The sequence below is a fragment of the Lissotriton helveticus genome, chromosome 3_1 (genome assembly GCF_964261635.1).
Source record: "Lissotriton helveticus chromosome 3_1, aLisHel1.1, whole genome shotgun sequence".
Taxonomy (NCBI): Eukaryota; Metazoa; Chordata; class Amphibia; order Caudata; family Salamandridae; genus Lissotriton; species Lissotriton helveticus.
In genome coordinates this window covers 765,002,677-765,016,586 of record NC_136061.1, presented here as the reverse complement: position 1 = coordinate 765,016,586, position 13,910 = coordinate 765,002,677, and the positions used below count along the sequence as shown (strand labels likewise).

At 40.2% G+C, this 13,910-nt stretch overlaps 1 protein-coding gene across 9 annotated transcripts in view; it reads left to right on the top strand.

The window, feature by feature from the left end:
* Nucleotides 1-13,910, top strand: part of SCUBE2 (signal peptide, CUB domain and EGF like domain containing 2) — a 676,704-nt gene that overhangs the window by 371,667 nt on the left and 291,127 nt on the right. For all 9 annotated transcript variants that reach the window (XM_078680979.1, XM_078680981.1, XM_078680980.1 and 6 more), the window contains 2 exons: nt 2,265-2,381; nt 3,204-3,326. In XM_078680979.1, the coding sequence (XP_078537105.1) occupies nt 2,265-2,381; nt 3,204-3,326 (240 nt within the window). The remainder of the gene's footprint in view (nt 1-2,264; nt 2,382-3,203; nt 3,327-13,910) is intronic.

Sequence of the window (13,910 nt, the reverse complement as noted above, 5' to 3'; positions counted from 1 at the left end):
TTTGTATGCTATAGCTCGAGTCAAGTGCTTTTTTTATTGTATTAAACTCTGTGTGCTTAATGGAAACAGTGCAAAGACATTACGTGTTTCCGGTATATGCTCTAAGCATGTCTAACATTAGCCTGTGTGCCATTTAAAATTATCTTTTGCAAATCCCTTTCTAAGAAGTGTAATGTGCTGACTACCAGTTTCAAACCGGGTCAGGGGGCTCTGAGCACTAATGCATCCATTCAGATATCTGTCATTGACCTCATGGTTAAAGGTTTGAATCTTGGCAGAGAGATGCATCACTTCAAGGTTGATCAACATTATTACCACTGAGATGATTAACAATGAAGATCTATTTAGTTTCAAGATAACCCATAAATTAAATGAGCCCTTTAATAATATTCATCTTATGGAATGCTATGTTAATTTATGTTAATTTCCTTTGGAGGTACTTCTTATCACACACAGAAACAAATTATGAGGCATTAAGCTGTGTTGGAGGAGACCATAGAGTGTGCAGCGATAAAAGCGAATACAAAAAACATTGCACACATTAAAAGACAGCATATGTTTTAAAAAGACTGAATTTCACCCTAAAAATGTTACAAACAATGAAGAAAAAAAAAAAAATTAGGGGTTCCGCACAGTGAAATGTCTTCAGAAGAATATTTGCCAGTGGCGGCCGGCATGGCTTACAGGTATTGGGGCAGGGGCACAATATAAAGAGAACATAAACTTACCTTGCCATGGGTTCCCACCTTTGCTCCTGCTCCCTTGTCGAACTCGAGGAACAAGAAGCACAGCCAGGTCCCACTGGCTAATAAAAACGCTGCAATGCAGAGTTGGTAAGCACCCAGGCTCCCCATACCAATTACAACGCTGCAAAGCAGCGTTGTGATTGGTCTGAGCGTCCTGGTTCGACACTCAGCCAGGGAATGGGGACCTGGGTATGTTCTCCACGCAGGCTGTAATGCAGCCTGCATCGAGTACAGGGAAAGTGTGCATGACTGTTTCGGGCGGCCCGAGAGAGCAGACCAAACAGTCATGTGCCCTCAGGAGTGGGAAATCCACTCCTCCCCTGCTCCGAGAGCAGAGCGGACCCGCCCACCCGCCCGCCTGCAAAGCAGCTCAAGCATAAAATGATTAACCCAAAGTTGTTATCATTTTATGTTTCTACATTGCACTGCTTAAAAGCAGTGGAGCGGAGCTGCCACTGATATTTGCTTTCAGTTTGTACTGCTTTTTCAACATCTGCACCTTACTTGATCAGAAAATTTAAATGCACAAATTAAGTAAATGGCTTGTTGTTATCTTATATAGATTTGTTTGGCGCAGCTCATCACCGGTGAGGGTATCGAGGCTTTTTGAAGTGGTGTGTGGCTGGTGAGAAAGCCACTGTTTGTACGAGTGTCAGACAAGCCTCTTTTTGCGGCTGCAGTTTGCTTGCAATAGTATAATCTTGTCTAGTGAATACTTTTGATTGATTTGCCAGAATATTCTATAACTGATGAGACAGACAACAATGTTGACTAGTAAAGGAAGAAATACAGCAGTCTGTGAGGGATAAGCAGGTAATATTGGCCCAACCATTCACTAAATGAAGGATTTGTAAAGTAGAACATATTGGGCTGTGGGCAAACCGAGCATGGCACAGCATACCACCCATAAAGGATAGCGAGTAGAGGGCCTGATCAGCAGCATATTAAATTGACCAGATCCCGAGTTCCAAAATATGACCGGGCAGGTGTAGATGAAGGACTCAAAAAGAGTCAGGGAACAGAAGCCAGTTATTTACCACCTGCACAATATCTAGGTTATGGATAGCAGCAAATCATATGGAAAGAGGTAAACCCTTCCTTTGATGGTGCTTTCTGTAAATGGCTCAGGGTCTTTCCTATTCTAACCTGTCCAGGTCTGTGCAGTGGAGAAATTACCAGCTCTGAAAGCACAATTGGGATATCTAAATTCCTATACATATTATTCTTGGTACGAGTCCACTGATCTCACACTTGGAACACACAATTTTGCTGGACAAGACGTAGAATCAAGGGTGTGACCTTTGATTCCGATGCAATCGTATGTATGAGGTCATGACAGTGCAGGTTTTTACTAGACCTTCACCACAAGCATACATTTATTTACATTCACATTTCTTCACTGTTGGATTTGCTTGTTTGACCTCTCTGGTAATCTGTCAAAATGTATCTGTAAATGCAATAAACCTGGAGTCTATTTTGTAATCATTCTAAAAATCATAGTTTTTTCTCTGGTTTCAGAAACTTGTGCAGTTAACAATGGTGGCTGTGACCGTACATGTAAAGATACATCAACTGGAGTACATTGCAGCTGCCCTGTTGGATTTACGCTTCAGTTTGATGGGAAATCCTGCAAAGGTGAGGTGCTTACGTTTTCTAGAAGCATATGTTATATGGTTACACTTAGTAAACATCACTTTATAAATATCTTCCCACCTATGATTATGGGGGTCCTTTTTAACTGCCAACTATAAACAAAGGCGTCTCAATGATGTCTCAAAATCAATGTCAGATGAAAGTTTCACTAAACTTTAAATTATCTCCTTGTATATATAATGCACATTCACTTGAATAGGAATATTGGTGAGAAGAATTTAGATTTGAACTAAGAAACATTTTCTACGTTGTCCCTTAGAAAATGGGTTTCAATAAGATCATGCATATAATGGTCAGCACAGGCCAGATGTGTTGGCTATTCAGTTAAATCATCTTATCATTACTCCAGAGACCTATCATCACAGTGTTATATTCTAGTTTTCCACCAAAATATGAATGGGTTTAGTAGTAGAGCATATTTTAGTTATTCTATTAAGTATTGTATGAACAAGTAACTAATATTACAAGTGCTGAACAAAATGGAGTTGGTGTTGAAATATGATATAATATTTAGCAGTGCAATAGTAAGCAATGTGTTGCAACCTTTTTGAATGCTTTCTCTCATTTGCTGCATACAGCCAACCCTGTCTTTCAAGGCAACTAATTGTTAAAATTGTGATACCTTGTGTAATTATCTAGCAGAGGAAGACAGTGCAGGGGTTATGGGCTCAATTTTGCAGAAAGAGAAAAATAAATTATTTGAGTATATTCGTTGGTATGTGAACTGGATAAGATAACAACCATGATTCAGAATAAAATCTGAAATTCTCTTTTGGTTTTTTTAAACATCCCATTATTTTCTAGATATCGATGAGTGTCAAAGCTACAATGGAGGATGTGATCATTTCTGTAGAAATACAGTTGGTAGCTTTGATTGCAGCTGCAAAAACGGATTCAAACTATTAACAGATGAAAAGTCCTGTCAAGGTACTGTATATTTAAAATGATACGTAATAATGTTAGTGATATTAAATTATCTTGTTTCAGGATAACTTGAGACCAAACAATCAATTTAATGTGTCAGTAGTTCTTTTTTCAGTAGGAGTTATTACGTATTAGATTAATCATCATCAGTGAACTATCACAAACAATATCAGTGGTCGGAGCCAACTATCATTCTACCCTACACCTTAACATGGTTACAATAATTAGATACAACAAATCCCATGGCTACAGAAATGTATGCAATACAATCCTATATTTTGAAAGGAAATAAAGTAAGATTCTGTGTTTTGGTCTGTCTTGATAGTGCAGCTGTCTGTGATACCCTTTGTTGCCAATTCTTTAAAAGAGACTGGGGTTTGGATCTGCCCAGAGGTGTATTTCTCTCCCTCAGTTCAGGCTATTGACAGTTGGGTGTATCACACCACCTTCTATGGAGTGCTTGCATTGCAATACATGACACAAATTAAATTCTGTATCTTAAGGATGCATTGTATACAGAATATTATCATTTTGTTTGCTTTTTGTTTTTTTAACACTCCAAGCTCTTGTTAAAGTTTTAGTCGAAACTCAAATGCAAGCCAGATTAATTGGCTTTGCCACTGCTTGTTTTTTTTGGGTGGGGAGTCTGAGATGGTACCATTATGTAAATCACCTGGCTACTTTAATGAAAGTCACAGCTGTAACGCAAAATGTTGTTAAAATGTCCTCATCAAAGTGAAGAGAATGGAGTATGTTAAATGTAGATTGTATGTACAGCAAACTGTTAAATTTAGATGCTTAATTTGCAAAGTGAGCAAAATAATTGTGAAGACTAGGAATAAAAGTGTAGTGCACCAATATAAATATTTCACTTTGAAGCAGATTACAACGTGTTATATGTTTTATTGTGTAGGAATAAATTATTCACATAATGGAAAAAAATAAACCCATATGGGTGAGCAATCTTTGGGAAAAGCAAATGCACAATAAATCAATCCCACAAACACCTTTGAGGTGTCTGGTTTGACAGGGAACCACAGAGTAGATATGTACAGTCAGAACCTAATGAAAGAATTAGCTGGGGGAGTGGATCCTTTCCAAGAAAAAATATTGTTGATGTATGTGAAATTCAGCACACATAGTGAACTGTAGAGGCTCCAGAGTAAGCATTAATTTATTTATCCTGAGATGTGGGTGGAAGGCGAAACTCAAAGATCTAAGTAACTTGTCTAATGTACTTTGATGTACGTTTCTATATACATTTGTCTAAACGTTTAGAAAATATTTGATGTTTATTTCCGTTTGTAATCACAATATACAGAGATTACTTTGGCAATTACTTAGATCCTGGTGTAAGGTATACCTATGGAGTTTTTTTTATTGTATGAGGAAATAAACTGATGATTACCTGGAGTTCTGGGAATAGGTGCTTCAGTATGCTATTTATAATCGTTCTCTGCTGCAAGCGATGACATTCTGCTAAATGTGCTCTACCAAAGGCAGGTTCTCAGAAACTCCGAGAACCTTAAAAGATATGTGCTAATTACAATCCTGAAAAGTTAATAGACCTTGTTTTCAAGCCGTTGTGCAGGGCTAGAGATACAAGAGATCATTCACCTGAAACAACAAATATGTACAGCAAATACAAGAATATAATATATAAAGTTTGAACTAAATAAGAATTATAGGGCAGTGACAAACAAAGATAATCTGATAGTCTACCCCTCCCTCAAATAAAATGAACCTGCTGGTACTCAAAAGGTCCTGTTCCGTTTATGAACTGCTCATTGATATTCAAGGTCCTAACTTGCAAAAATCAAAGTATTGCTAAGACAGATTGATGTCATTTAATTCAAATTACTCAGTAATTCTAATAGTATATGTTTGTTCTTTGTGACTCGTTGCTTTTCTGGCTCGTAACCTTTACATTTCTTTGTCCAGAGGACTTCAATTCTACCGCAGATATGCCATTTTAAACAATTATATTACATGCATTTTTGAGACGGTAAAATATTTGTTTACAAAAGTCGTGCTGCTTTTGTAAATCTTTTGTATGGCCATCATTGATTCGGTTGTAGGGTATTTAAAAATAACATCTTAACTCAATGTTGGGATTCTTAGTGGTGAGCCTTTGCTAAAGTCCAGCAGAGGTGATGCAATGCTTGTTAACCAGAGCAGTTCCAATCAGAATTTCAAGTTAACAGCTGCTTCCTGAATTTATTGATCAGCAAAGCAATTCCAGAAAGTGTTGTGCTAAATGCTGACTGACTCTACCTCTTAATCCACAGAACTAATTGGAGACTTACGGCTTCATTACGATGTCGGTCATAGTTGCCGCCGGCCTACACCGTCGCGGTCTCTGGACCGACGGACCTCCCTCCCCTCAATTACAATGCGACCGCACATAGTGTGGTTGCATACTCCCATTTCTCAATGGAAGCTTGTACTACGACCGTAAACCGGCCGTAGCACAAGCTTCCATAGAGAAACGGAAGATTCTGTTCATCCCTGCACCGCCTCACAGTGCAGGGATAAACCTCGTTCCCCAAGCAGAGGCCACAAGGAGTAGGGGGCCATGCTAGGGGCCCCAAACTCGCTTTTCAACAGACTTTCCATGTCAGAAAGCCCAGCATGGAAAGCCTGTGGGAAACCAAGCATCGTAATTCCTACGGCAGAAACGCCATCCATTGGGATCACGGGCCAGTCTCTGACTTGCCGAGGGGCTCGTTGAGCCTGTCAGAATCCAGCCGGGAGGACCGGCTGGTTTCAATACCAACTGCCTAAATTGTAATTAGGCGATCGGAAGTTAAACAGACGACACGTGTAAGAAAGACTCCGACCCGAGGTCAAAGGCTTTTCGACACTCATCGTAATCGGCTCTTTAGAATGCATATTGCTACTTGCACACAGGTGTTACTGCAGATGAAGCTGGTTGGCCACTTACTGGCTCGGCTGTACCTTCCTGAATGGACCTTCGATTTTAGAAGACAAAACAAACTGCTCTTGTCAGCATGTCACTGACCCATATGCAAATCTGGATGTCTTCCTAATACTCGAGGGACAGGCCCATCAATCTGCTGTAGCTTACTTATACCATAGCATTAGTCTAGAAGGGACTACAGATATCTTTGGGCGAATTTTCTGATTGACACTGCACTTGCACAATATTTTCTCTTCCTGAGCAAGGGATAAACACATTAGTTATCACACTACAGTCCAATGCTATTATGCAGGATTTTGGAATCCTCACCATTCACAAATCTTAAAAGAAAAAGTTTAGGTGTCCTACGCTTAGTTAATGGGAAACCTGAAAGCAACATTTTCTGAGGGCAGCTGTTGTCAAGGTCCACACCTCCTTACTTTGTCATTCACATTCATGCTGTCAGTCATATTCTAATACAAGCTGGAACAGTTGTAGTGCTAGCTACCATAAGGCACCCACTTTCCTCACAACATACCAAATACTAACATGAACCACATATTTCCTGCCATGGTCTAGGCACCTGCTTCATACTGGCAATTGCAATCTACTCTTTCACCACCAAACCACTAATAAAGGTGGATTGTTACTTAGAATACAACAGTAAATAAAGCAGTCATGACAGTTGTTTATTTAGTGCAGTATATAGACTGTACCATACATTAAATCAAGGGCAATGAAAAGGCTGCCAACAACCTTAATAGCTATCATGACAAAACGACGACTGATTGGAGTTGAGTCCAAGAGATATGTATTGATCATGCATTGGTATGCGGCACATGTATCGAATATCCTGCCAAATCTTATTCTAGACGAGAATAGTTTTAAACAATGTGTGTTTGGCATAAGTGGAATTGGTCAGACCGTTATCAGGTAAAATAACTTGAGAGAAAACCTGGTAGTCCAGAAAGAGCACGGCTAGGTCCCATTAGTGAGGACTGACCACCGCTGTGAGTCTAGAAATATTAGAGGAACTATAATAAAACCAGAGTGAAGCAGCGAGGTTTTTTATATTGCCAGATAAATTTCTTCTAACCAGCTTCAACCTTTAAAAAAAAACTCTTGCAATGAAACAAAGGAATGGACCTAAAAAGGTAGACCTAACAAGGCAAGATTACCATTTTTAATAATTTTTAATCTGCGTGTTAGGCCTAAATGCAGTCTATCCCACTTTCTAAATGTGGAAAGATAATCTGAAAATAGAGCGTCATAGTTGAGAGAGATGACAATTTCCATGTTAAGGGCGATATAAACCCCTAGGTATGTGACCGATGGAGCATACCAAACGTTCTGGAATTTCTTGAGACATTGCTATGATTATTAATATTTTTGAATTTGTAACACATGTGGCCGCCCATATACTTCCCAGCACTGCTACAGACAGGATAGAGGCACCCACAACAGTTGGAAGAGCCAGGTCTTGAGTTTCTTACGCAAATTCTCTAGTGAGGATGGCAGTTTGAACTTCAAGGGCAAGCAGGTTCCAGAGCTTAGGGCCAAGCTATCTAAAAGACCGGCCTCCTTACTTAGCTAGATTCATCCGAGCAATAGCTGCAAGGCTCAGGTTTCATGAGTGTTACACCTACTTGGGAGCATAGGGAAAAACTAACTTTTGTTAAAATCAGGAGCCTTCCTGGCTATAGCTTTGTGCATGCCAAACAGTGCCTTAAACTGAATCTGCTTTTGAATCAAGAAGGCTCACGCAAATGAGCAGAAACTGAAGTATAACCAGGGGTGTGACAAAGTAGATTAGCAGCTGCATTTTGCACTATGTGCAATCTGTTCACAAGGGACTTCAAGATATCCAAGTAAAGTACATTGCCACAATCCAGCTGTGATATCATTAGGGCCGGTACAACCGTTCTCTGTACAGGAACTTGCCGGAGCCCCAGACCTTTTTCAAGACTTTTCAATAACCCAAAACAAGTGACGGCAACCCTATTAATTTGAAAGTCTATACTGACATTACAATCTAGATGAACACCAAGGTCCTTCACCTCCTTCTTAGTGGAGGGGATGGGGCCTATAGCTTCATGCTAGTCCAAAGAACCTCAAAGCTGTGGCTGATTATCTACAAACAGGATCTCGATTTTATTTCCATAAAATTTTAGGCAACTGTTTTCCATCCAGTGTCCCTCTGCCGCTAGGCAAGTTCTCACTTTAAGGCCACTTTTGTCCTGCGTAGAGAATAAAGAGAAAAATAGTTGGATGTTGTCGGCAGAAGAAAACAAGATAATGCCATAAGCCTTAACAAGATCTGCAAGGGGTCGAACATGTATGTTAAAAAGCATAGGGCTTAAGGAGGACCCCATAAGGCAGCTTGGGAATAGAGGAAGAAGAGGTACTCGAGAACACATGTCCTTGCAAAAAGGCACAAAAACAGAGTAAGGCAAGATCCATAATGCCACAGTTGGCCAGCTGTTGAAGGACCTCATGAGGAACATTATCAAATGTTGTGCTGAGATAAAGAAGAATCAGCGCAGTGGTGCCCCCAGAGTTATGTTTTGATCGGAGGTGCTCAGTAGCCCCTAATGGGGCTAACTTCTTACTACGGTCTTGGCGAAAGTCAGATTGAAAGCCATAGACAAGAGAGTTGAATTCTAAGAAAGATGATACTTGACTGTTAACCTGTTTTTCCAAAATGTTAGTGAGAGCCAGGAGGAGAGAAATGGAACAGAAATGTTCAGATCTAGCTACATCTACTGTAGATTTTTTCTAACAAAGGTACCACCGTAGTATGTTTCCAGCCTGCTGGCACCCGAGATTGTGTCAAAGATGTATTAAGCCAAACAATCAAAATAAAGGAAAGAGATCAGCGGCTGAGTTTAGGTATTCTCGGGGGAGTGGGGTCTGAGAGAGACCCTTATTTAATAAAATCAACCAGCGACTCAAAACTATAGGAGTCAATTAAAGTTAATGACTCAAAAATAGTACCTTCACCTGATTTAGCAACCACATCTACTTCTTCCATGGGGTAAAACACCTTCATTCCGCAAATTTTACTCCGCATACCTTCACTCCTCATACCATTATAACGCAAGTACCTTTACTCCGCAAAATATTACAACGCACTCCATTATATCTTATATGCTTTTACCACGCATGCTTTTACAACGAAATTCGTTGTAAAAGCATGAATGGTAAAAGCATATGTTTTTAATATTTAAGTGTAAGGTAAGTATATGGTTTTAGTCTGGGGGTGTTGGGGTATATGTTTTAGGGGTTATGGGGTATTTTAAGGTTGGTTATGGGGTACAGGGGTATTTAAGGGTTAAGGGATAGGTTTGGGTATTGGGGTATAGGGGTATTTTTAGGCTTTAGGGCTAGGTTTGGGTTTTGGGGTACAGGGGTATTTTTAGGGTATAGGGCTAGGTTTGGGTTATGGGGGTATAGGGGTATTTTAGGGTTCAGGGTAGGTTTTAGTTTTGGGGTACAGGGGTATTTTTAGGGTTCAGGGGTAGGTTTTAGTTTTGGGGTACAGGGGTATTAGGGTTCAGGGCTAGGTTTGGGTTTTGGGGTACAGGGGTATTTTTAGGGTTCAGGGCTAGGTTTGGGGGTACAGGGGTATTTTTACGGTTCAGGGCTAGGTTTGGGTTTTGGGTACAGGGGTATTTTTAGGGTTCAGGGCAAGGTTTGGGTTTTGGGTACAGGGGTATTTTTAGGGTTCAGGGCAAGGTTTGGGTTTTGGAATACAGGGATATTTTTAGGGTTCAGGGGTAGATATGGGTTTTGGGGTACAGGGGTGTTTTTAGGGTTCAAGGCAACGTTTGGGGTACAGGGGTATTTTAAGGGTTCAGGGCTAGATATGGGTTTTGGGGTACAGGGGTATTTTTAGGGTTCAGGGCAATGTTTGGGTTTTGGGGTACAGGGGTATTTTTTAGGGTTCAGGGCAATGTTTGGGTTTTGGGGTACAGGGGTATTTTTAGGGTTCAGGGCTAGGTTTGGGTTTTGGGGTATTTTTAGGGTTCAGGGGTAGATATGGGTTTTGGGGTACATGGGTATTTTTATGGTTCAGGGCTATGTTTGGGTTTTGGGGTACAGGGGTATTTTAAGGGTTCAGGGCTAGATATGGGTTTTGGGGTACAGGGTGTATTTTAAGGGTCAGGATGGGTTACTCTTTAAGGGTGCTGGGGTGTTTTAAGTAGTAAGGGTGGGTTATGATTATGGGGTGCAGGGGTATTTTAAGGGACCAGGGTGGGATTATTTTTTAGGGTGTAAAGGGAAATTAAAAAAAAAAAATTTAAATATATATTTTAAATGATATATAGGTAATATTAATATATATATATATATATATATATATATATACATATAAATACAATTAAAATAAAAAGTTTTAATTTTACTTAAAAAAATATATATATATATATGTGTATGTATGTGTGTGTGTGTATATATATATATATATATATATATATATATATATATATATATTTATATCAATTTCAAAGTCGCCCTGAAGCAAGAATGCCCTCGCAGAAGGGTGCTTTCAAAACAGCTATTTATTTCAGAACCGGCATTTTCATTTCGAAGCAAAGTTCCTTACGCGTTTCAGAGCCGGAGGGCTCCTTCATCAGAGGATGGCACTGCTTCTGACTGACAAGCTCGCACATTGATTGCATGCTAATTATTTTATCCACGTGACCCACGTGTCACTCAGTGTTCAGGCATGCTGGAACCTGTAGTATGATAACTGCGAAAAAAGTTTCCCCATGTGGGTGCATTTCGAAACAGTGTCTGAAAGGGAACTGGCAGCTTTGTTCGAGTCCACTTGGATTATAAACTAAAAAGAACAGACACTGATGAAGGAGCCCTCCGGCTCTGAAACGCGTAAGGAACTTTGCTTCGAAATGAAAATGCCGGTTCTGAAATAAATAGCTGTTTTGAAAGCACCCTTCTGCAAGGGCATTCTTGCTTCAGGGCGACTTTGAAATTGAGATATATATATATATATATTTATAACATACTTTTACTAAGTATATGACTTCACCACGCATGCCTTTGCATTGTAATGGCATGCGTGGTAAAGGCATATGCGGAGAAAAAGTTTGAGGAATTATGGTTTTGCGGAGTATTTGTCCCGCGTTGTTAAAAATGCGGAGTGATGGTATGCGGAATGAATGAATGCGGGATAACATCAAATATTCCTTCCATGGCCCCGACAGACAGGTTCTTAACTGCCGAAGCCTCAAATGCAGTAGAGATGTTAGCCACTTTGTCAGTAAAGAAACTGGCCAATTCATTGCTAGTTTCTGACGCTAGACGAACCTCTGGGACCAAGTCAGCCAGATCAGACAGGGCTTTTGCAATCCAAAAAACCTCCTTGGCCGGAGTTTCAGAACAATTAATTTTATTATTAAAATAGCACATCAGTGCTTCTCAACAGGCTTTGTTAGACAGTTTCAGGATTTTCAGGTACCTCAACTTCTCATCAGTATTATAGTTTCTGCATCAAATACGTTCCTCACGCTTGCAAGATTTTATTTGTGCAGTAAGCTGTGCATTAAGCCAGGGTGCCTGGTGTCTGGGACCTACTTTTTGTAACTGCAGATTTTGGAAGATTGTCAAGTGTGAATTCCACCCAGTCAGTAACATGTTGCACCATATTATCAATGGAGCCTACGAACCTCGGGGTGCTGGTAAAGAGGCGGAGATTAAATGTTAATGGGTCAAGCTGCGCCCAGTGCCGCCTAGGAATACTAATATTTTTCTGTGTAGTAATCCCTCCCTTGATCACTAACTGGGCCAAAATGGTCTGTCCACGGCAAGGGAATTGGTGGCTCAAACATCAGCAAGGATAATTGGAAAAATTCAGACCTACAGTGTGTCAACCGACATGCGTTGGGCACTCTGTACTAACTAAACTAGCCCAAGTACTTTAAGATCTCCAACAAAGTGAACTGTCGAAGGACTGAGTCAATCTTCCAAATGAATCTTGAGATCACCAAGTACTAAAAAGTTAGAGAACCCAATAATATACGAAGAGATAACATCAGACACTGAGGATATCCATTTAGCCACCGGTCCAGGTGAACTAAAGACCAAGAGACCTGAAAATTTCAAATTATAAGAAATTTTCAATGAGAGGGACAATGCTTCACAATCAGGAATGTCCAATTGTTTTCAGGTAGGCAGCTAAGGAATTACTTAAATATAATTGCAAGCCTACCCACAGATTTGCCCTGACAATTGCACCACATAAAACCACACGGGCCACTAAATCTAGATCAACATTGGGTAATAAGTCATTAAACCAAGTCTCAGTTAAAAGAACAATATCAAGATCATGATCCAGGATTAAATTAAAAGCTCTAATGTTTAGCCAGCGAGCAACAATTTAAGCATGTTAAGCGGATTAAACCCTGGCAATAGGTAGATCCTAGGGCAGCCCGGGCCCACCCATTCACTTCACCTCCTGAACTAAAAGAAAATTTGCAAAAGTCACAAAGTTATTGCCTTTCCAAAGGGCTCAGGCAGTGTAAGTATTTACGGTAGATTGGTTGCCTCCATTCCAACAGTGCGGATCTCGAATAAACCCTGGTGACACTCCAAATGTGTTGATAAATGGCCAGATTTCCAGGACCCTGGGCCCATTCGGGCACAGTAGGACAAGCCTTTGGCACGCCAGTGGTGCGTCTGCACTGTTATGTCGTATTTATAGTGTGCAATCCCCTCACTTGGCTATGAGATCATAAAACTAAAGAGCACCTTTGAGGTTCCAATCTTTTACCCCCAAGATGACCACTTGCCCTTCAGCTCACCTAACACAGCTAGAGAAAGAACAATTCTATACCACAAACCACCCTAAGCAGTCCCCCAATAGAGAGTCTGCCAAAAGATAAGTAAAAACGCTGAACGCTAAAATAAATTGTTAATAGTCTGAGAGCAAACATAGTCTATTCTCTCCGTCTTCTCAGAATTTAATTTATATCTCAAAACGTACCCAAATTTCAGAGCTGCGTGTTCAGTTGCTGGAAGTGCTATAATTGAAGAGGATTTTAGTATTGCTATGTATGCACTAAAGGCTAAAATAAACTGTTAAAAATCTGAGAACAAGCGCAGTCTATTCTCTCCGCTGCGCGTCCGCTCTGGGATGCCATATTTATAGTGTGCAAACTTCCCACAGGGCTGTGAGGCCATGAAACTAAAGCGCATCTATGAGGTTCCAATCTTTTACCCCCAAGATGGCTGCTCACTATTTAGCCCGAGAAAAATTATATACCACAACAACAAAAAAGTCCCCCAATAGAGTGTCAGATAAGTAAAAATGCTGAACACTAAAATAAATTGTTATCTGGGGGCAAGCACGGTCTATTCTCTCCATCTTCTCAATATTTAATTTATTTCTTAAAACTTGCCCAAATTTCAGAGCTGCATGTTCAGTTGCTGGAAGTACTTTAATTTAAGAGGATGTTAGTATTGCTATGTCTGCAACTGTAAGTGGCGGAATTAATGTGGATGCTTTTGACACTTTAATGAATGGGTCTATGTAAAAAGAAAACAACTAGGGGTAAAGGGGGCAACTCTGCCTTGTACCATGATTGATATGTATAGCTGCAGAGAAGCCTCCAGTACCAACAACTCTAGCAGTGAGGGAAGAATAGAGC